At 46.3% G+C, this 25228-nt stretch overlaps 1 protein-coding gene across 6 annotated transcripts in view; it reads left to right on the forward strand.

Annotated features, from left to right (window-relative positions):
- Positions 1-25228, forward strand: part of LOC142566349 (AP-5 complex subunit beta-1-like) — a 217896-nt gene that overhangs the window by 145178 nt on the left and 47490 nt on the right. For all 6 annotated transcript variants that reach the window (XM_075677273.1, XM_075677268.1, XM_075677269.1 and 3 more), the window contains one exon: positions 11243-11390. In XM_075677273.1, the coding sequence (XP_075533388.1) occupies positions 11243-11390 (148 nt within the window). The remainder of the gene's footprint in view (positions 1-11242; positions 11391-25228) is intronic.

Here is a 25228-nt window from a genome sequence, read left to right on the forward strand (position 1 = left end):
GACTGAGTAATCTTCACTAATGGTGACCTTACGTTCCTTCAGGCTGTTGCGTTTGGTGAGTATTAGGTCTTTAGTTTTGAAGTTCAAAAATTTTGCAATGATAGGGCGACATTTGTTAGGCCTTTGTTAGATCAATGAAAACTGAACCTGCAAATATACCATCGTCAATTATTTTTTTAATTGGTCAGTTAGATGTATGAGTGCCAAATCTGTGGAGTATCTATTACAAAAGCCAAATTAGCATGAAGAGAGAATATTAAATTTAGTGAGATATTTGGTCAGACGCAGTGCGATTAATTTCTCCAGAACTTTGCCGAAAAAGCGTAAAATACAAATAGGGCGGTAGTTATGTATTAATGTACTGTCACCTTTTTTTAGAACTGGAATGACTTTACCGCGCTTAAGCTCGTTAGGAAACACACCAGTCTTGAATATCGAATTAGGAATATGAGACATGATATCAGAAATTAGGTGGGCAATCATTTTTATGGTAGCAGGTAGAACTTCATCTATTCCAGCACTGGTGGTTTTTAGGTGACATATAACGTTATATATTTCTTCTGGCGTTGTGGGGAAAAGAAAAAAATGTGTGGAATTGCAGGAATAGCGATAAGGTGGTCTGATAATCTCATTACCCGGTGGCAGTGAATGATAAAATCTGTGAAGAAGAGTGAGTCTGGCTGTTTTACATTGGGATGCAAGCAGGGGCAGATCAAGCTGCACTTTTAATGCTGTTATACTGCTGCTGTGGGAATAGTCAGATAAAATGAATATAGTGGCACGGTTTTGAACGGATTCGAGGGCGTTGGTTAGGTTATGGTGATGAGGGTAAGAAACAGCGCTAGCGTATTCAAGTTTGGTGCGTATGAGGGTCTTGTAAGCAAGTAACTTAAAGAGGGTGGTGCAAACGCCATATTGCAACGAAGATAGCCCAATAACCGGTTAGTCTAACTGATGATGCTATTTACATGACGTGTCCAAGTTAAATCATTAGAAATATGGATACCTAAGTATTTGTAGGAGCCACTAGGTGCGACGAGGTTTTCGGTAATAAAATAAGACGGAACCATGTAGTTATGGCGGCGGTGAAATGATAGCAGGGAAGTCTTACATTAAGTGCCATGAGCCATGTGTCACACCAAATTAATACTTTGTTAAGATCCTCTTGCAAGCTGGAGACATCATCGGGATTAGTTACTGGGCAATATATGACACAAGCATTGGCAAAGAGGTGAATTTCAGAAGAGATGTTGCAAGGAAGCTCGTTAAAATAGATTAGGAAAAGAAGTGGACCAAGGATGGTTCCTTGGAGTACGCCTGAAAGGACTGAAGGCATCGGCAATGAATGTTGAGTTCGCGTAAAAAATTGTTGTTGGTTAATTAGGAATGCCCTTGTCCATGCTAACACTCATGGATCTAGGTTCAGATTTGAAAGTTTTAGTATTAAACGCTTATGAGGAACCTCATCAAAAGCTTTTTCATAATCCAAGAACAAGGTGTCGACAGGAATGTTCTGCTCAATAAAGAATGCAAGTCACATATAAAAAGTGCGAGCTGTGTGTAATAAGAACGGCCTTTGCAGAAACCATGCTGATTATAATAAAAGAAATTAAGAGATGATAAAAAATTAGCTACGCTCGAGTAAATAATGTGTTCCATGATTTTGGAGCAGATGCAAGCGATTGAAATTGTCTATAATTAGTAGAAGATTTGTTGCCTTTCTTAAATACAGGAATTACTTTACCAGTTTGCCAGTCTTGTGGAACATAACTGGTTGTTATTGACTGCTAGAATATGAGTGATAATGTTAAACTGCATATGTGTTTTGTATTCTTTAAAATTTAGCATTTATGCCATCAAGCCCAACCGATGATGAATTTTTTAGAGGGTCTATAATCTTAACGATACCACCACTGGGGTTAAAGATTATGTGTGCCATTTCAGGAGAATTGAAAGCAGGGGCATCAGGAAGATATTGAAGAGGTTCTAGGGTGAATACAGAGCGAAAAGTACTCTTCATTACATTAGCGACTGCGGAATTGGGTACGAGAGCCATCAGAGCCACAGATGTGTATATTGTTAGATTCAATGGGACAAATACATTTCCAAAAGGCCTTAGGGCTATTCTGCAGCATGGAAGGTAACATATTAAAGTAAATGTTTCGCTTTTCTTTTAATGCAAGTGTGTCGTAATTTTTAGCAGCGCAGTAGTATTTGTCCCAAGCGAATAATTTCGTCGGAAGTGCTTAGCATGTAGGGAAACTGTCGATCAAATTGATCAATTTGTATAGGCGCAATAACGAAGGAGTTGAGTGCATTTATATGTCCATTGTGACAAGGATCCCACACAGGACATGCAAATTTGAGGACTGGCAACACATATTTTTTATACCCAATTTCCTTCACATCTTTACTCAGATTTTTTGAATTGCACTGTAAAACACCAAGAGAGGGCCCGGCCTCTCGAACTAATTATTAATATGTCCTGACCATGAGTTGTCTTGGGACAAGCAGATGCCTAAATATTTTACTGTTGGTGTATTTCTTAGTTCCTGGTTGATAGAAAGGTATTTTCTCATTATTTTGTTAATTTTCTTTTTAAAAGACACGTACACAATTTTCTGTGTTTAAAGAGATGTCATCGGTGATGCACCATTCTTCTGTTTGCTTCAAGTCTGCACTCATTCACATGCAGTTTGATTAATCGTGTGCCATATGAGTACAAAACACAATCATCCACATATAATTGTATTTTACAGGACAGGCCATCACACATATCATTGGTGAAGATAAGAAAGAGAAGAGGGCCTAGAACTGAGCACTGTGTTGCACCAGATGTGACATTTACCTCAAGTGAATGCATACCACTTAATACAACTCTGTTTCCTTTGTACCAAAAAAACTTAGTTTCACCCGAAAGGTGAAGCATTGATAGCAATAGCAAAGTATTGAACAACTGCATGAAGTAAGGTTCATAGCTCTATTGGTCGTATAAATTGTAGTAAACATAGGCAAACTCTCTCAAGTAACAAAGGACCTAATAAAGAAACGGCAAAGAATGAAAATGTCTAACTCAAGAGATAAGATAGAATTCGCGAAACTGTCAAAACTGATCAACAAGGAGAAAATAAAGGATAATTGAAATTATAATGTATGAAAGACTGAGGAATAAATGGACGCAGCATGAAATTAGTGAGAAGAAAACTTGGCATAAGAGAAGCCAAGATGTGTGCACTGAAAGATAAGCAGGGCAATATCATCAGCAATTTCAAAGGTATAGTAATAGCAACGGAAGAATTATATACTGACCTGTACAGTACCCAGAGGAGTCGGGATACTTCCATTCGAAACAGTAATGAACAGGATACAGAAACTCCTCCTATAACTAGTGATGAGGCCTTGCAAGACATTAAACAGGGAAAAGCGGCAGGAGAAGATGGAATAACAGTTGATTTAATCAAAGATGGAGGCGACATAATGCTTGAAAAACTGGCGGCTCTCTATACAAATTGTCTATCAACTTCAAGGGTGCCAAGAAACTGGAAGAATGCAAACATTATACTAATCCACAAAAAGGTAGGTGTTAAAGAATTGAAAAATAATAGCCCCATTAGCTTACTCCCAGTATTATATAAAATATTCAGCAAGATAATTTGCAACAGAATAAGGGCTACACTGGACTTTAGCGAACCAAGGGAACAGGCCAGCTTTGGGAAGGGATACTCTACAATGGATCACATCACGTCCTTAGGTAATCGAGAAATCCACAGAGTACAATCAACCTCTCTATATGGCTTTCATAGATTACGAAAAGACATTTGATTCAGTAGAGATACCAGCAGTCATAGAGGCATTATGTAATCAAGGAGTACAGACCGGTTACGTAAATATTTTGGAAAATATCTGCAGATATTCCACAGCTACCTTAATTCTACGCAAGAAAAGTAGGAAGATACCTATAAAAAAAGGGGCCAGACAAGGAGACAATCTTTCCAATGCTATTCACTGCGTGCTTGGAAGAAGTATTCAAGCTATTAAACTGGGAAGGCTTAGGAGTAAGAATTGACAGTGAATATCTTGGCAACCTTCGGTTTGCCAATGACATTGTCCTATTCAGCAACACTGCAGACGAGTTACAACAAATGATTGAGGACCTTAACAGAGAGAGTGGAAGAGTGGGGTTGAAGATTAATATGCAGAAGACAAAGACAAAGAATAGCCGGGCAAGAGAACAAGAGTTCAGGATTGCCAGTCAGCGTCTATAGTCTGTGAAGGAGTACATTTACCTAGGTCAATTACTCACAGGGAACCTTGATTATGAGAATGAAATTTACAGAAGAATAAAAATGGGTTGGAGCACATATGGCAGACATTGTCAGATCCTGACTGGAAGCTTACCATTATCACTGAAAAGGAAGGTGTACAATAATTGCATTTTACCAGGGCTGAAATATGGGGCAAGAACTTGGAGTCTAACAAAATAGCTTGAGAAGAAGTTAAGGACCGCTCAAAGAGCGATGGAACGAAGATGATAGGCGTAATGTTAAGAGACAGGAAGAGAGCGATGTGTATCAGAGAGCAAACGGGCCCAGCCGATATTCTAATCGACATTAAGAGAAAGAAATAGAGCTGGGCAGGTCACGTAATGCATAGGCTAGATAACCGGTGGACCGTTAGGGTTACAGAATGGATGCCAAGAGAACAGAAATGCAGTCGAGGGCGGCAGATGACTAGGGTGATGAAATTAAGAAATTCACAGGCGCAAGTTGGAATCAGTTGGCACAGCACAGAGGTAATTGGAGATCAAAGGGAGAGGCCTTCGTGATGCGGTGGACTTAAATTAAGTTGATGATGATGATGACGAGTTGTGTAGTGCAGAAAAATTCTTTTCTAAATCCATGCTGATGTGCCATGAAAAAATTCATTTGCATTCAGGTGTTTAACTAAGGCAGAGTACACAGCATGTTCAAGTATCTTACAGCATACAGATATAAGTGAAATAGGCCTGTTATTCACATTCACTTTCGCTTTGGGGAGATAAGACTGCAGATTCCCGAGGCAAGGAACTTGTCACAGGCGCGGATGCTGCTGACTTATGTATCGCGAACGATGGCAAAGCAACTTTCTTCAGACCACCAGATTCATGGAGTGCCATAGACCTCGTGATCCATTCTACAGACCTTGTCGTATCGTCAACAACGGCCCCAGACAGGATGGGCAGTGACCACTTTCCAGTCTTTACCAACATCACCGAATTTCACACTGCTGGGCGACAGTTCTGTGCTGTGACACGCTGGGACACATACAGAAGCATTGGATGAATCTCCTCGTGAGCTGTTCACAGATATGCTGCGGAGCAAAAGAGAGGCTACCTCAATGTTGAAACTGCCAGATCATTTCCCTACTCCTGGTTTGAAACTAAAGAACCTCTGCGCAGCGCGTAGGAGAGCGGAGTGAAAACTAATGAGAAAAACGGGAAATTCGTCTGCGAAAACTGAATACAACAGGATAGACGCTGTCATCCGTCATCACACAAAAAGGTTAAGACAAGCTCAATGGGCTGCTTTCTGTGAGAGTTTATCGGCGTTCACTCCCATGACAAGGATTTGGGGAATAATGAATAGCCTATCCGGAATGATTCGCCTACACAGGCCATTCGTAGCACTTGCTTTAAAGTAAGGAAAAGATTTGCAAACCCTTGCAGAAGATTTTGCAGACGTATACACATCTGGCAGATCAGCAGGAGTATCGAACCCTCTGTTGTCTGCAGCATTCCATACCATGGATACGCCGTTCACCTTCCGGGAGTTGGATTTGGCGCTTAGCGAATTAAGAAGACGCTGTGCTGTGGTTCCCTATTTGATCAGCAATCAGATGCTGACAAATCTGCCATATGAACAAAAACGAGCCCTTCTGGACATATTTAATCACGTCTGGAGCACAGGAGAGATCCCAGAAGTGTGGAAGACAGCTTGGGTGGTTCCAGTGCTCAAGTCCGGAAAGGATCCTGCAAACCTCACCTCATATCGGCCAGTATCGCTAACATCATGCGTATCAAAGTTGATGGAAAGACTAATATGTACGAAGTTAACATGGTATCTTGAGCAAGGAAATAGACTGCCATCATGTATGACCGGATTTCGTCCATGGTTGAGTGCCCAGGACAGTGTCTTGGATCTACTAAGCCATATAGAGCACCATCGCGTAGACGGCATTTCCACACTCGCCATCTTTATGGACGTTGCCAAGGCATACGACTGTGTGCTTCATACAGGCATCATCAACGGACTCCGAGCCATGGGCGTCTCGGGAAATGCTCTTCGATTCGTCCATGAATTTCTCAGTGATCGATGTGTCCAAGTTAAGCTCGGAAGTATAATGAGTGACAAGCGACGAATTTCCCTCAGCGTCCCACAAGGAAGTGTCCTATCTCCCTTGCTTTTTAACGTTGCCATGGCCAGCCTTCCAGATGCCCTGAAAGTAGGTCGGACGGCAGTTAAAATGTCAATCTACGCAGATGACATCTGCATTTGTATCTCGGGGTACCAACACAAACGTTTGGCCCGGATAGCCCAGGCCGCAATCTCCACTATCGATCGCCACTTATCAACGCTTGGCCTATCTTTATCAGCAGAAAAATCTGCCTTTATGCTTTTCCCGGGAGTGAGACGCAAGTCAACACGTCTGACGCTGAATATCAGAGGGCATTCAATTCTTCATGCAACTCATGTGCGATTCCTGGGCGTCACCATCGACAACAAGCTACTATGGCATAGTGCGGTCGAAAGTGTTGTGGCTGCATCAGTGCAAAGAGTCAACGCACTTCGTCGATTGGCAGGTGTACGTTGGGGAAACAATCCTATATCCATGCTTAAACTGAACGCTGCACTGATAACAAGCCGCATTCTCTATCAGCTCCCTCTGATATCACCGTCATCGATTCAATTCGAGCGCTTGGAGGCAGTGCACAGAAAGGGACTTCGCTTGGCGATGGGAGTTCCAACGGCGGCTTCAAACAAGAAAGTCACTAATGAGGCAGAGTCTCTTCCACTCCACCTCTTGGCATCTCAGGCCTTGCTGACGCAGCTATTAAGGCTGGGCGAGTCACGCGCCGGCACGGCGCTTCTCCGGCGGCTAAGAGCAAGAACTCGCTCACATTTCCATGCGGCGCTGAACACCTTCCGATTTTTAGGATTGGAATGTCCTAAATGAAGTCACCTTGACCCGCCATGGTCTTTTTCGGATGTTACCTGCAGCCTTAATGTACCCCACCTACCGACGAAACGCACCATTTCAACTGCCGAAGCAAAGTTTATTGTGCTGGACCACTTGAGCACTGTGTTTCAAAGCCATCTACAAGTGTACACAGATGGTTCGGTGTGCGCACAAATAGATAGCTATGCAGCGGCATTCTGCATACCATCCCTTGATGTGTCATGGTCTGGCCGATTGGATCGCGTAGTTTCCTCTACAACAGTAGAAAGCGCCGCAATCACCGCGGCTTTGCGGAAACTGCGGGCCTTTTCTGCATGAGATGTCGTGGTGCTGACGGATTCCAAGTCAGCATTACAGAGATTACATCGGGGCCTACCTCTAGAGAAATTTACAAGGCAGTCTCTGGCACTGATTGATGACCTAATGAGCAAAGGATTTAACATAAGGTTTCAGTGGATTCCATCACACATAGGAATTGATGGAAACGAGGAAGCTGACGCCCTTGCATGCCTAGCGCTGACATGTGTCCCAAAAGTGAAAGCTCCAAAAGCTTTTCAAAACCCTAAGGGTGCAATCCGCCTTCACTTTAGAGAGATGCACAAGAATCCACACGAATCCTGTGTGACTCATGGATTTACACGCAAACAAGTGACGTTTTTATACCGCATCAGCACCGACTCCGTGTACACCCCAGCTTGGTTATTCAAGACTGGGCTTCGCGCTTCCCCACTCTGTGTTTTCTGTGGTGACATTGGCGACATCGAACATTTCATTTGGCTGTGCCCGCAGTTTGACACAGAAAGAAAAGCGATGGTCGACAACCTACAAAAGAGCAGTCTTACGCACTGGACCTTTGAAGACGTTGTTTTCCCCGGAGGGCCCGCGGCATTCAGGAAGAGAGCGCAACGACTGCTGATAGCCTTCCTGCGGGACACGGGGCTCATCGACACCTGGTGACACACCCCTGATCTAAACTCGAAGGAGGATCAGGCGGAACAATCGCCGGCTATGTATGCCAGGCTAACCCTGCCGGCTTCAACATTACCACCACCACCACCACCAGTAGGCCTGTTATTGGATACAAAGCTTCTAGAACCACTTTTGGACACTGGTAATACATTAGCTGTTTTCTACTCCACTAGAATTTTACCTTACCTAAATGACTTATTATATATTATGTACACACAAGTATTTTGCTACTGCTACAGAACATCTTTTAATACTCTAGGTAAAGGACTCGTCGCTTTGAATGCATTGACAGATTATAGTAACATAGTTGTGCGTTTGACTGATATCTGGGTGTTTTCGGTTGTAGGATAGTGACAGCTGTAGTGTTGAAGCATGGCTGATTTTTTTTTTTTTTTTTAGGAATATGAATTAACAAATTTATCAAAATGTTTAGCTTTTAGCATCCTTGGTCACTATACTCCATCTCAAGTAACTTGCAGCACTACCAAAGGTACAAGTTATACACAGGCAATATCTTTGCACAGCGTAATTCTGGGTGTAACTGTCCAATTATTGGTGGAATTAGAGAGCTCTATTTTTGCTTGGTACATGAAACATTACAGCGATACGTGACATGTTTGGCCCTTTGCGCATGCACATTGTATATCGCGAGTTACTGTGGCATTTATTGTCATTAACCATAATAGCCACTCTAACCGTGATTGCATAGCAACATGGCAGTGCCCATACAGCTCAGACTGCCCACTTGAATCTCAATTCACACTTGTTACTGGCTCTCTGCCCGGACAGCAAGAAATAAATGATAAAATCTGTCATTGCTTAGTGCCACCGCATGCTGAGGGCAAGGCGTCACATATGTTTTGTCGCCGTTATTGAAGTCAACTGTCTGTTTTAATACTACTAGGACTACAGAGGCACTGCTGAGCTGTAAAGGTGGTTTTATTTCCAGCTAACAGATGGTGCCATAACATTAGCACTGGTAATGTGTTGATGTTGCAAAACAATATAAAGGCCGTATTGTTCACTACATCATTAATTTGCTACTGTGCTCTACTATGGTACATGTTGACTGTGGCAAGCAAATGCCAAACGAACGACACATTTTAGAGACAAAATTTATAAGGGTGTTTGTCTTTAATACTTGTTAAGGAGGCTGCAAGGAACTGCTGAGAAAGTGTGTAGGTGAATTTTCATGTAAACACAGCTTACGGTTTCAACACTAAAACATCTGTCGCACCAATCTACCAACCATGAAGCATGTATCAACAGGATGGCAAGCACACACCGGGCAGACAATGCGGCGTGGATGAGCACATCTTGAGGGGCATTCAGCCTTCCTATTGGCTAAAATCTCCTGCAGCTTCGACAGTGCGGCAAGAAAATACTCGGGTAGAGGATAGCTTATCCTCATGTAATATATCGGGAACACCAATATTGTTTTTGCCACATCATCTCATAAATGTCCAGTACTTTTTGCTCATTTGTAAATCAGAAGATAAGGTCTAAAAGTATTTCTTGCGACTTACTTGTGCCTCCTTCCTGTATAATAATGGTTAACTCATGTAGTGTGTGAAAGTTAGATTTAGTTCTACTTGTGCACTATTTAGAAAACGCCCTGTGCTGCTTTTTGATCGTAGTTTGATCGTAGAGAGTAGCTTATTTATGGCTTGGCTCTAGTCTTTCATTTTGTACATGACATACGGGGGACTTATGTTAACAGGATTAGGTATTCTTTCTTTAAACAACTAAATAATAACCAAAGTTTATTGGCATCTAGACCATTAGCCTTGCATTCAGACAACAAAATATTATCCATTAGCTCTTCAGAAATCATTGCATAGTCCTCTTTTTCAAAAAGAAAGCTTTCCTATATTCTTTCTTTTTCTTTCAGGGAGCACATGTACTTATATCTGCAACAACAGCATGATGGTCATTAATGCCGAGAACAGTGCCTACTTAGTTCACTACAGCAGGCGTGTTGAAAAACAGCAAGTTTAGAATATTTGCATGAGTTGGTTCCAAAATATATTGTAAGAAACCAAACATATCAATCAATGTTGATTTGCAGTACAAGGTGCGGTCAGAATTCTGATATACACCATTCACCCACGTACAATCAAGTGTGTTAAGATTGTTACACAGCGGGACACATTCTTCAGAAAAAGAACACACAACCTTGCGCAACTGACGCACTACAGTATGATCATTGTTGCATTAAAAGGCACCGACAACAAATATGTTTTGAACAAAATTTTGTTCTGTTTTGAGATTTTTGCTCTCAAATGCATAACAAAAATGTGTTTAGTTTGTAATTTGTATGTCTAATGTCTATAGGGCTCTTTTATGAATAGCTTACTTTATGCACATGATTTATATTCATAAGTGAAAAGAGAGTGTATTATGTGTATAGGTACTTGTTATATGAATAATGCTATCAGTCCAATTATCCTGTATCATTCTTACCTGTGTAACTCAGTAAGGCTGTCTGTCAAAAAAACATTTGCTTGGGTCTACTTAACTGTTTATTGGTGAAGAATGGCTACACTGTATTGTAAAGGAATCAAAGACTCACTTAGCCTAGCAAGCTTTGAGAAGTATTCCTGCTCACTTGCTTGGTGTTCTTTGGCCATATCTGGTGCTTTCACCATAAAACACCATCATATCAACTTTTCCTACTCTAAACTAGCCCCAATAGGAGAAAATTCTTTAATCCTTGGGATCACAGTGATGCACCAGTGCAGAGGTTTTGCTGTGAAATAAAAAACTGAAGTTTGGCCTTCACTTTTTTCACAAGCTACAACATATTTTATTCAAAACGATTCTATGATTGCCTAATGAGAGCACTTATGCATTCCACGTGTATTTGAATAGAGACACCGGAGTTGGCCCCAAGTTAAAAGCTTCCTCTTAATATTCCTCGTTCCTGCCTCATAATGCACTCAATATTCAAACTTTTCAGTTTAGTTTGTCTGAACACAGGGCATATATTTGCAGGGCAACTCCAGTATATATGTAGTTTAGATAAGAAACCCATTGACCCTCTACAATGGCCCTGCAGTTCCCTGACCCAAGTAGTACTGATGGAAGCTGTGGATATGGTGACTGGACAGAGCTGGGAGGACTGTGTCCAGGGCAGTGCCGTGGAAAGCTGCCTGCTTGTACTCACAGCAGCTGTGCAGAAGCCAGGCAATTTGTGTCAGCCAAAGGTCAGTGTGGTGCATGTGCGCATGGCATTCCGTAACGCCACTGCAGCAAGTCTCAGAGGAATGTGCAGAATGAGCTAAGCTTTCCTGGTGCCAAGAAGATTTACGATCATTCTGTGAGCCTGCTCAAGTAAAATTCAGAAGAGAAAATAGAGGCCATTCTTTTGCAGGAATGACAAAGAGGATGGCGTAAACAGATGTGCTCTGGCCTGCGGCTACTCTGCACAAAATAATTCATTTGTCGTTTTTAATGGCCCAAAGCAATACAGGGGCTACGAAAAATGCCACAGTGTCTGGGTTAATTTTGACCACCTGGGAATATTCAATGTGCACCCAAAGCACATAAGCCTATTTGTATTCAATATTCATCAGATGCCATTGACCCTTGTTCTTAACATTCTTAGTTGTGTTTGTGCTTTCCTTGCTAATCGTATGCAAATTGTTTCCCTTTAATGAATTCAAGTCACCTTTAGTGCCAGTGCAATGACGTATTCCCCGAGGTTCTGTTTTAGGACCTCTACCATTCTTGATTTACATTATGATCTACATAATATTTCTGCTAAAGTTTGTATGTGTGTGGACAACCATGTCATCTGCCAACAAATAATTATAGCCGAACCCACTTATCACAATATTTAAGTACCAAGAAAATCCCATTGTTATAACTGATAATTATTATAACCACGTTGCACAAAAAAAGCAGAGGGGACAAATATCCAAAAATTTTAATTAGGCAGGGAGACACAATCTCTTGTGCTTCTTTCTGTACACGCTGCGGCTTCTGGTGGGGCTACCGAGAAGTGTGTGCCTGAAAACACTGAGGATTGTTGCCTTGTTTGCCGCACACCCAATATCACATACTCAAAATGTTCATTGACGAGTGGCACATAACCTAGTGCATTCATGGCACAGCTCGCTAAAGTGTTGGTGTGGAAGACATTCATTGAAAAGTGGCACATACCAAGTGCATTTGTAGCACAGCCTGCTAAAGCGTGAAGTTGCTGTCATTGAGGAACCCTTGTAACGCGGGTTCGATTCCGCCAAGCATCGAAGAAATTTAAGGGATATTTTTTGTGATTATACAGCGGCACATTGCCAGTGGCACACACCTAGTTACCCAAGTTAGCGTCAAAGACATTCATTGAAGAGTGGCACACACCTTCTGGCACAATATCATTCACTCAAGTTAGCATCAAAGAGACTCATTGAAGACGAGTTCATTTCATCGGCGTGAAAGAGGTTCATTGAAGAGCGGCACATATGTACACGTTGCCACATACTCAGTGATCCAAGTTGATCCGATGGTTCGTTTCGAACCCTGTTCCCTCAGCACAGCAGCCCGATGCACTATTAATTCGACCACTAACTATTGAGTGACCCAAGTAGGTGGGAAAATGAAGCACTGGGTATGTGCCACTCAGTCTGAGGTGGTCGTCAGTGAGCCTCTTTGATGCTAACTTGGGTCACTAGGTATGTTTGAGTAGGTGTGTGCCACTCTTTAATGAACATCTTTGATGCCAATTTGTGTAACTAAGCATTTTCCAGTGGGAAGATGCCCCTCTACAATGATGAAAAAGATACCTTAAATTTCTCCAGTGCTGAGCAGAATTGAACCCACGTCACAAGGGTTTCTTAAGGACAGCAACTCCACACACAGCAGGCTGCACCACAAATGCACTGGGTATGTGCTGCTTTTCAATAAATGTATTTCATGCCAACGCTTTAGTAAGCTGTGCCATGAATGCACTGGGTATCTGCCGCTCTTCAATGAACCTCTCTCCAAGTTGGGTCCCTGAGTATGTGCCACTGAGTGAGCGGCAAGTGAGGGAAAAATTCTCAGTGTTTGCAGGCACCGGCGCACCACACTTCTCATCTCGGAGGCTATGCATGGACTTTGCGGCAGTGCCACTATATGGTGCAGTGTGTCTAGAAAGAAGTGCGAGAGAGGAGCCTGGTTGCGGCATGCAGCGTTTCTTAGCGTTCGCTAACACCGTTAGCCATGCATTTCAGAGGCCACACGTAGGCTTTGCGGCGGCGGCTTAAATGGCACTGAGTGTTCTTAGGGTAGCATGAAAGAGGAATCCCGCTGCAGTACACACCTCGTACATAACTCGTTTCCACGGTGGCAATATCTTGTGGCTCTATATTAATTCAGTGCTAAATGCACTACCGTTGACAGTCATTGTAAAGATGGGTTCTGCCGAATTTTTCTTTCAAGGATTTTGAATTCTTTTTCCTTTTGGTGCACATACCCAGTAGCCAGATTTAACTGTTGTAACCAATAATGCAGCATGAGAGCTTTGTCCTAAGCAGTTTATTTTCCATAAAAAGCATACAAAATTTGGCAGTGCATCGGCTGCTCATTGTTATATACAATGCAGTAAACCTCGTTCATATGTTATAGAAAAAAAAACGCAAAAAAAAGCGTACCAACCGGGAAATTGTATGACCCGAAGTAACTAAAAAATTGACAGACTCAACTAGTGTTGATATTTATATTATGTGAAGCGTCGCGCGGATCATTGCGGCACGAGATGCCGACACGCATCGAGCTGGTGGTGCTGTAGTGGCTCGAGATCCGTTTTGTTGTTTTCCTATTGCGTGGTGTTTCAAGAAGGTGACGGGAAATCGAAATGAAATTGAGCTGCAGGGCGACCCCGTATGCCGCCGAAGCCTATGGCACTACGCACCACGCACTGTACACTAAATAGGTGGAGATGCTTATCGCAATAGGTTTGGTGCCGATAGCTGTGAATCCGGCCTGCGATGACCTGGGCGGAGATTTGCGGGTACCGGAATAAGAAACTGCGCGCTGTTGTTTTGTGCGCACCGTCGTTTTCACGTGAGATGGCCAGTTATATACTGCTCTCAAATGCGTGCTTCTTGCACATTTTTCTTGTTCACATGGGATCTAGCGGCTGCAAAATGTATATGATCGCAGTCTGCAGTAGGGAACTGCATCGTGTTTCAATTATTGCCTAATAAAAGTGTGTGCTGTGCTTTGAAATAACATAGACAACGAGCTTATTGCAGAAATAAAACATGAGAACGCCATGCTCAGTAGCCTAGTACAACAGCAAACCCAAGAGGTACGTGAACTGAGAAAGGTCGCGCATCCCGCGCAACCCCCTAGACCCACTCCCGTCAGCACTCGTGCTCCGAGCAACAATGGTGATGAACAGGACAAAGCAACCCCACTTGCGAAAAAGCGAGCCGTGCAAAGCCAATACAACAGCCGCGATGAACAGGCAAGATCGAATATTAAAGCCTTGCTTACCGACAAAGTGTAATCAGCAATCTGTCTTTCGCCATATCCGGCCTCACAACCAGGGTGGTCAAGCTCAAGGAGATGTGGCACCATCCCTGTCGCAATCACCACAGCCAAATGCAGGAACTAATAATATAAATCCCGTAATCCCAGACGCTTCCATGGTGGAACCGCCCTCCCCCCCACACGCACCGCTCCAGTTTCTCAACAGCTCCTTATTTTAAACTCCAGGATGGCCAGACACGATAAAGAGCTATTGGTCTGGCAGTGGAACTGCAGAGATCTAGCCGGGAAAAAACCGGTCCTACAACAATGCTTAAAAAACATGCAACCCAAACCTGATGTAATAATGCTACAAGAAGCCGTGGGCACGTCAGCCAACATCCCGGGCTACCGTGCCCTCGTCCCTAAATTCCGTAATGATAGGGGCATTGCCACACTAATCAGAAAGGTCCTAGTACCCATAGAACATGAGATTGAAGGCCCGCAGGCCGAGCATATAATGATAAAGATTATTCCTAACAGAACGCAAAAGAATAGCATCCTTATACTGAACATATACAGTAACCCATCCAAAAAATGGAAGCGTTTTCTCTCCCTGCTCAAAAATGCTGCCAAGCTCACCAGCCTGAACCTGCTAATAGTGGGTGGGGACTTCAACGCTCCGTGCCATACCTGGGGACACGGCCACACCACAACCAAGACTTGGAATACACGCTCATCACGGATTCCAGCGCCCCAACGCGAATGGGCAATTCGGTTGCAAGAGATACCACACTGGACTTAACAATGATCAAAAACATCGAGACAGCTACCTGGAGAAACACCCCAGAAAACCTAGGTAGCGACCACAGGATCATCGAAATCACGATCTCCCGAGCGAGAACCCCCTCGTTCAAAAGCTTGAAATGGACAGACTGGGACAAGTCCCGCAAGCACCGGGATTTCAGGCTAGACGACGAGCCGATCGGTGACATTGACACATGGATCGCGGGCCTGACCAGGGATGTCGGGGAAGCCACGCAAGCCATCATTCCCGAAATCCTGACGGAGAAGATGGGTAGTCGTCTTACCCACCTCTTGGAAGCCAAGGAATCGATACAAACCCGATGGCAAGGCCAGCGGCTCAATCGAATGCTGAGGAAAAAGATAGCCGAACTAAACAAACAAATCGAAGAGCACTGCAAAACCTTGAGCAAGCAACAGTGGGACAAAGTCTGCAATGCCACGGATGGCAAACTCCACAACGGAAGTACGTGGCTACTGCTGAGGCACCTGCTGGGCAAAACCCAAAGCAAATCCAAGCAAAGAGCTGACATACAGAGACTTCTGCACAAAGAGAAAGGGGCAGCGAGCGAGAAGCAAATCGTCATGAAACTCTGCGACAAGTACCTCCCGCAACGACCGACGGTCGAGCACGGCCGGTACACTGGCAGTCCTAGTCCCAAGTTAGATGAAGACTTAAGTGAGGCGGAAATCAGAACGGCACTCCAAGGACTCAATGGCAAATCAGCCCCAGGACCGGACAGGGTTAACAATAAAATGCTCAAAAACCTGGACGACAAAGCTGTCACCAAACTCACGGGCTATATGAACAAGTGCTGGAAAGAAGGCCGCATCCCGGAGCAGTGGAAGAGGTCAGAGGCTATCCTCATACCCAAGCCCGGAAAGCTGTTGAGCTTGGAGAACCTACGCCCAATCTCTCTCACGTCGTGCGTGGGTAAGGTCTTGGAACACGCCTTCTTGAACCGTATCAACAGCCATATAGAAGAGACGGAAGCCTACCCCCACACCATGATAGGCTACCGATCCCGCCTGTCCACGAAGGACATCATGTTGCAACTGAAGAACTAGATCCTTGACGTCAAGACAAGAAACACCAGAGCCATCCTAGGACTATACCTGGAGAAAGCATTCGACAATGTCGCTCACAAGCCGATCCTGAAACAAGTGTCTAATCTGAACCTGGGGGCAAAGGGCCTACAACCACGTGAGGGACTTTTTGAACGATCGCAAAGCCACCCTGACGGTTGGCAACCTCGAGTCCGAAGAACAAACCCAGGGAAGTGCAGGTACCCCCCGGGGCTCAGTTATATCTCCGCTCCTTTTCAACTTAGTCATGCTGGGTGTCCCCAGCAAACTACGGGAAATCGAAGGAATCCACCACTCTATATACGCAGATGATATAACGATTTGGTTGGACCACGGCAGTGACGGTCAAATTGAGAACGCACAACAAACGGCCATTCACAAAATCGAAGAGCACCTCCAAGGAACGGGCCTCAAATGCTCCTCGAGCAAGTCCAAACTACTCCTTGTGGGGCTTCGGGCTAACGTGCCCAAATCCGGCTAGCTAAGGTCTAAGGAGACACGTAGCTTGTCCCTACTCCACAGTGCACGCAAAGGGGTGCCGCGGCGGGTTTGCTGATTCACCGGCAAGGCGTAGAGACAATTCCAGCCGTGGTACCAACGAATGGGGCTTTGTTCCTTGTTATGTACAAAATGCACGTACAATACAGGAATACGGCACTAGGGTGGCAGTCGCAGACTGCGGGTGAAAGCTCCCTGGAAGTCTGCTCCGCCACACTGGCTCTTCCGAGCAGGTTTTCCACACAGAAGGGGGCCGCCTTGCTCAGAGGGGCGCAGGACCAAGTGGGTCCGCACATCCGACAGCCAAGAGCACCGAAAGTCAATCTATTCGGCGAAAGCACCCGCGTACCTCCGATGCTGAAGGAGAGAGAAGCCGAAGAGAGGGTGGGAGGGGCCCGCTCCTCAGTCAGGCATTGTTCCTATGCGTGGCGCACGGCGTAACGTGAGCTGCGCGCACAAGCAGCAGGATTATGCAGCATCACACCGGCGCCAGCGGCAGTGGGAAATGTACGCTATTCAAAATAAGGCTTGGAACTGCGTGTCCCCAGCGATCGCGTGGGCAAATGGCCCAAGTCGCGCATGAGCAGGAGACAGGGGTCCAAAAGGGCTCCCCACGTCCTTTACTGGCCTATGCGCAGGGGCATGCCACCAAAAAGCTACACGAGACCCCGGGAGTACGAGGAAAATGGCCTGTATACCCAAGACGGAAACACAATCCCCAAAGTAAACAAGGTCAAAATCCTCGGAATGATCATTGAGGTTAACAGAGCTAATGGCGAAACTGTGAGGAAGATCGAAGGCAAAGTCACCAGCGCCACGAGACTAATAAAGAGAATAACCAATAGACACGCGGGCATGAAGGAAGAAAACATCATTCGACTCATCCACTCCTTTGTTGTCAGCCACATCGCCTATGTAGCCGCCTACCATAACTGGTACGTCGTGGTAAAGAACAAGATCAACATGCTCATAAGGAAAACATGCGAGATAGCCTGGGGCCTCCCGGAATCGGCGAGCACCGAGCTCCTGGCTCAGCAGGGCATATACAACACCCTGGAAGAAATAGCCGAAGCACAACGCATCTCGCAGCTCGAATGCCTGTCGACCACCATGACGGGAAGGTACATTATGAACATGCTCGACATAACGTACCACAACCAGCTCGGCCAGAAAATGCAAATCCCCAACAAAATCAGAGACACCATTACGGTGGCAGACATCCCAAGAAACGTGCGCCCTGATTACAGCCGAGGTAGAGGAAAGGCAAGAGCCGAGGCTCTGGTCCATTCATTCGGCAGGGAGAGAAACGTGTGCTTTGTCGACACAGCCGAATATCTGAACGGCCAAAAATACACTGCCATAATCATAGACACAAACTACAAAATCAGAACCACATGCAGCGTATATACCAAACACTCGGAAATAACGGAGGAAGCAGCGATCGCGCTGGCCTTCACAGAACAGGAATGCGAAGTCGTACTAAGCGCCTCGCAAACGGCAGTAAAGAATTACGCCAAAGGTAGAATTCCCAAGGAAGCCCTGTCCATTCTGGCCAAAATGGGCAGATCCAAAACCGCTTGCTCGAGGATCACATGGTTCCCTGAGCACGTCACCACAGAAGGCGACGCGCTCCCGAACCTAAACGAGACGGCGCTCCGGATGGCGCGAGGCATGACCCGCCGCGCCAAACAGGGCAACGCCTCTCGCACGATAGCGAACACTCCTCGCGCAGAACGGGACAGGCTCACCAGATACAGTGACATAACCAGTGCATATCTAAATGCCAGAGGATATACCCACTGCCAAGTCCCAAATTGAACAGGAGGCAGGCCGTCGCCTGGAGACAACCCCAGACGAACACCTTCCCTAATCAATTCCATCTGAAACGTATCTTCCCAGATAAGCATCAGGACGACACGTGCAAATTGTGCCAGGAAGGACCAGCAACACTGAAACACATGCTGTGGGAGTGCGATGTAGTTATAGGAAGGATGGCAGTTGCTCCGGAGACCCTGTCTTCGAAGTGGGCCACCGCTCTGCACGGCTCAGACCTCGGAATCTAGACGTGGGCATTCCAGCAAGCCTCTGAGACGGCATTGAGGCAGGGCCTTGACATTCCCCCGCGGGCGACCTCAGCCCGGGTTGTGTCAAACCTTGCCGGACGTACAAGAAAGTTATATCCATCCATCCATCCATACGCTTCCGACAGCACCACGCGCTCTGAAACAGATGGGCGAAGATGCTTATTGCAATAGGATCGGCGGTGATAGCTGTGAATACAGCCTGCGACGATCTGGGCGGAGGTTCGCTGGTACCGGAGTAAGAAACTGCATGCTGTCGTTTTGTGCGCACCGTCGTTTTCACGTGAGACGCCCAGTTATATACTGTTCTCGATCGCGCGCACCTTGCTCCTTTTTCTTGTTCACATGGGATTTAGCGGCTGCAAAATGTATACGATCGCACTCGGCAGCAGGGAACTGCATCGCGTGTCAGTTATCGCCTATTAAACGTGTGTGCTACGCTTCCGACGGCACTACGCACTCTGAAACAGACAGGCAAAGATGCTTATCGCAATAGGATTTGCGGTGATAGCTGTGAATGCAGCCTTCGACGACCCGGGCGGAGATTTGCTGGTACCGGAATAAGAAACTGCAAGCTGTCGTTTTGTGCGCACCGTCGGTCTCACATGAGACGGCTAGATGTGCTGTTCTCGACTGCGCGCACCTTGCGCCTTTTTCTTGTTCACATGGGATTTAGCGGCCGCAAAATGTATATGATCGCAGTCTGCAGCAGGGAACGGCGTCGCGTTTCAGTTATTGCCTATTAAAAGGGTGTGCTACGTTTCCGACGGCACTACGCGCTCTGAAACAGATGGGCAAAGATGCTTATCGCAATATGATCTGCGGTGATAGCTGTGAATGCGGCCTGTGATGACCTGGGCAGAGATTTGCTGGTACCGGAATAAGAAACTACGCGCTGTCGTTTTGTGCGCACCGTCATTCTCACGTGAGACGGCTGGATATGCTGTTCTCGATCGCGCGCACCTTGCTCCTTTTTCTTGTTCACATGGGATTTAGCGGCCGCAAAATGTATACGATCGCAGTCTGCACCAGGGAACTACATCGCATTTCAGTTATCTCCTATTAAAAGTGTGCGCTACGTCTCCGACGGCACCACGCACTCTGAAAACAGGTAGGCAAAAATGCTTATCACAATAGGATTTGCGGTGATAGCTGTGACTGCTGCATGCTACGACCCCGGAGAAGATTTGCTGGTACGTACTGAAATGAGAAACTGAGTGCATGCCGGCGTTTTGATGTGAGACAGGCAGGCAAGTATTAGGTGAAGCTGTTGCGGCAAGCAGATACTGTTCTCGATCGCACACACCTCATGCATTTTCTTGCTTATGTGGAAATGCGCAATGGCACTTTGGGGGTAGTGCCAAAAGTGCATGCACATGGAACAATCCTAGTTATCTTCGAGAGGATCGCAGATAATAAAAGTTCAGTTGTTGTTTGGGATGCGTAATGGTCACTGGCCATGCTCTGCCGAGAACCGCGTGCTAATGCGGAATCGAGGAATCGTGCCGCTGCATCGGGCTGGTGCACCAATGCCACTATAACCTCGACATCCACGACAGACGCCTCCCCAACAGTCTCTTCAGTTGACCATAAGTCACCCCCCCCTCTTGGACTGCGGACCTTGCCCTTTGGTTCATACAAGTCGAATTGCAGTTCGCAGCACGACGCATCACAGGAGACCTTACAAAATACCACTACGTAGTAAGCAGTCTCCCACCGGCCATAGCCAGGGAAATAAGGGATCTTTTGCTTGCACCGCCTGCCAAAAATGCATTTGCGAAGCTGAAAGAACCCGGACCACAGTGACTGCAGCAATTGCTTCACAACACGGGCCTCGGCGACCGTACTCCTAGTCAGCTCTTGTGGCACATGCAACAGTTGTTCGGCGAAACAATAAACACTCTAGACAAGTTTTGCTGCGAAAACTTTTTCTGCAAAAGCTACCTTCAAGTGTCCGCATGATCGTCGCTGCGTCATAGTAGAAAGATCTACCTGCTGTTGCCGAGCTTGCCGACCGGCTGGTAGCGATCACCCCGCCCACATCGCTGGCTGCTGTGCAAGCACAACAGTCTCGAGATGAACTTCAAGAAATTTCAGGACTCACCGAGACGCTATCAGCTTTGCGCACAAGCAGGAGGGCGCAAACGTTGAGTGAGCCAAACACGCTGCTATCACAACCTCAGCATCAGAATATAAACTGGTATCATCGGCAGTTCAGAAATGCTGCACGTAACTGTGTTCCACCCTGCGTGCACTCGGGAAACAGCCACTGCAAGCACTGACGGTAACCAGTGCTCTTATGTTGCCTTCAAGTCATCCCTCGGTATTCTTTTTTACCGACCGCAGCAACGGAGTTCGTTTATTAGTCGACAGAGGCACCAAAGTAAGTGTGATATCGTCGTCACAAACCGAAAGAAAGAACCCTAAGGCATCACCACTGCAAGCTGTCAATAATATGGTGGTATCAACATATGGGACCTCGTTCGCTCACGCTGAACTTCGGTTTCAGCAGAACGTTTAACTGGGTGCTCATAGCCAATGATGTCAAGTTCGCCATATTAGGCGCAGACTTTGTGCAATACTTCGATCTGTTGGTCGATGTCCGCAACAAGCGGCTTCAGTGTCATGCTTGTCGTGCAGCGGTACAAGGCAAGCCGTGTTGGCACCCTCCTCTCAGCCCGACCTTGCTCAGTCCAGCTGGAGAATCACACTTCACTGCCACAATACAAGAGTTCTCTGAGCTGACATGACAGCCACAGGCATTTGCCGTAGTGAAGCACAGGGTTCTGCATCACATCGAAACCACAGGCCTACCTGCGTGGCCAGGGCACCTTTCACCCGAGAAGCTGTGGCTAGTACAGCAGGTGTTTGCCCACATGACGGAACTCGGGATAGTGTACGTCCTTCGTCGAGCCCATATGTGTCACCTCTTCACATGGTCCCAAAATCAACAGATGGCGATTGGCGCCCTTGTGGTGACTATCGAGCACTGAACTGAGTGACCGTACCGGACCCCCAGTGCCGCTCGCTCACGACATGACTTCCTGCCTGCACGGTGCTAACATACTCTCAAAAATAGATCTGGTAAAAGCATATCACCAGATACCCCTAGTACCAAAGGATGTTCCCAAGACCGCAATAACAATGCCATTTGGAATGTTCGAATTTCTTCAGATGCCTTTCGGCTTATAGAACGCAGGCCAAACTTTTCAACAACTCATGGATGGCATTGTACGAGGCCTCGACTTTTGCAAGGCATACCTGGATGACCTGCTGATTGCTAGCCGCACTCCCAAATAGCACGAGAGGCATCTACGCTGCGTGCTGCAGTGACTGACAGAGCACAGGATTGTTATGAATATGGCAAAGTGCATGCTTGGGGTACCGTTGCTATCATTTTTGGTTCACAGCATTTCAAGCGCGGGAGTACAGCCACAGCAGGGCAAGGTTGAAGCAGTACGACGGTTTCCACAGCCGAAAAGCCTTCCATCAGCTCCAAGAGTTCCTGGGACTCGTAAACTTCTACCATAGGTTTGTCCCGAAATGCGCCAATATCCTTCACCCTCTCCACAGTGTACTCGCAACATCAGGAACCAATGCAAGTGCCATGCAGTGGAATGACCAAGCCATACAAGCATTCCAGCAGATTAAGGAGGCTCTTGCAAATTGCGCTCTGCTCGCACACCCACAGCTGAGTGTTCCTCAATGCGTAATGGTAAACACCGATGCAGCTATTGGAGCTGAATTGCAGCAGAAGTTGAGCGGAATGTGGCGACCAATTTCCTTCTTCTCCAGAAAATTGAGCCCGTCCGAACAATGGTACAGCACCTTTGGTAGGGAACTACTGGCCATATACGCTGCTATATGACATTTCCACTACTATGTAGAAGGGCGAGAATTCTTCGTACTCACGGACCACAAGCCGCTGACCTACACGTTACGTGCTATAAACTCAGATGCTGGTGCACACGTGGCACAGGAGCTCCGCCAGATGTCGTACATCGCAGAATTCTTGACGGATATAAGCCATGTCAGCGGGGCAGACAATGCTGTTGCAGACGCCCTTTCGCGCAGCCCATTGAATGCCGTCAGTCTGCTGAGCGGTGTTGACTTCACAACACTAACGACGGCTCAACATAGTGACAGTGAGTTGAATCACCTACTGAAATCTACAACCCCCGCCTGAAAGCTGCAGTGATTGACTGAACCCACAGCATCTGTATGCTGTGACATGTCCACAGGCAGGGCCAGACCGTTCGTGCCCACGAATCTTCGCCGCAACATTTATGACTTGCTACACAGCCTGTCGCATCCAGGGATTCGAGCCACTCAACAGCTGTGCACAGTGAGGTTCATGTGGCCAGGAATAAACCGGGATGTCCGACGCTGGACACGAGAGTGCCTCGCATGCCAGCGCTCCAAAGTGCAGCGACATACTGTGACCCCTTGCGATCCTTCCTTGTGCCAGACACTCGATTTGCCCATGTGCATGTCGACATTGTGGGACCATTGCCCGCTTGTCTGGGGCAAAGCTATTTGGCAACTTGCATCGATCGCTTCACGCGGTGGCCGGAGTCCTTCCTCATTCCAGACATGACTGCTGATACTGTTGCCCGTGCTTTTATCTACCACTGGGTAGCTCGGTTCGGAGTACCATCAACAGTGACTATGGATCACGGAACTCAATTCGAATCTGTCCTATTCGCGAACATCACACGGCTCCTGGGAACCTCCAGCATCAGAACAACTGCCTACCATCCCACCAGCAACAGTGTGGTGGAAAGGTTCCACCGGCAGCTGAAGACTAGCCTGACGGCAAATGCGAGTCACAGTTGGGTGGAGGCACTGCCTTTTGTTCTCTTGGGAATTAGGACGGCTCTGAAAGCAGATATGGGGAGCTGCTCAGTGTAACTGGTATACGGAACAACACTTCGCCTTCCAGGGGAGTTTTTCGCTGACAGTAAAGACGTGAACATCTAGGCAAACACCAACTATGCCCTACGACTGTGGGACGTTATGCATCATGAGCAAGCTACGCACTGTCCCTCTGCGTCCGCCAGCAGCACGGTTTGTTCACGTGCACTGTGATCTCTCCTTTTGCCCTCACGTATTTGTGAGGCACAACGCCGTACAGCATCCACTCCGACCCCCGTATGATAGGCTGTTCAAGGTGGTGAAATGTGGAGACAAGCACATTACTATCGACAGAGGTGGCCGTCACAACGTGGTTTCGCTTGACCGTGTAAAACCAACACACATAGACTGCAACAGCAAAGTACATGCAGCACCTCGAGCTCCATTACCACAAGGACCCCCAGCAAACCAGATAAGAAAGGCCCAACAGGCCGTCAAAAGGTCCACGTGGAATGGACGGTGTACAGGACCTCCGTTGCGCATGAACTCATGAACCACAGCATGTCGTACGAGTGCGCCCATTGTTCGCACACTCACTGGAGGGGAGTACTGTTATGACACATAAAGGCGCTTTGTGGGTACTGTCAAAAGCGCATGTGCATGGAACAATCCTAGTTATCTTCAAGAGGACCGCAGCTAATAAAAGTTCAGTTGTTGTTCGAGACGCGTGATGTTCACTCGCCTTGCTCTGCCAAGACACGTGTTCTAACACCTACATGGAGTCTAGCAGCCGGAAAACGTATCATTTGTTCGCAGTTTGGCGATGTACTGAACGTTGGTGCCAAAAAATCGTGTTTTCGGGGAATGTATGAACCGGTAAAAAATGAATGCAACTCTATTGGGTCATCTTTTTGTGTTCTCGATTCTGAACATTGGCGCCTGGAAAATGTACGTAATGGAAACATATCAACGAATACTGTTAAAGCTGGCATCGTTAGAAGTGGGTTCGACTGTAATGCTAATGGCACTGCTTGTTTCCAAGGCGATCGACTTAACATTCTTTCCTAGTGTTGAACAGGGTGTATGGAATTGAATGTGTGAAAGTGCAGTGCCATGCATGTGTCTTGCCAACCTACAGCATGCTCAAATTACTTCATTGGTAACTCTATACTTGATGTTGTGCCTTCGTGCAAACATCTTGGAGTGTATAGTACTAGTAGTAACTTGAGTTAGAATAATCTGCAAATGCAACTGTTGCAAAAGCAAAG

The sequence above is a fragment of the Dermacentor variabilis genome, unplaced genomic scaffold, assembly GCF_050947875.1.
Source record: "Dermacentor variabilis isolate Ectoservices unplaced genomic scaffold, ASM5094787v1 scaffold_12, whole genome shotgun sequence".
Lineage (NCBI taxonomy): Eukaryota > Metazoa > Arthropoda > Arachnida > Ixodida > Ixodidae > Dermacentor > Dermacentor variabilis.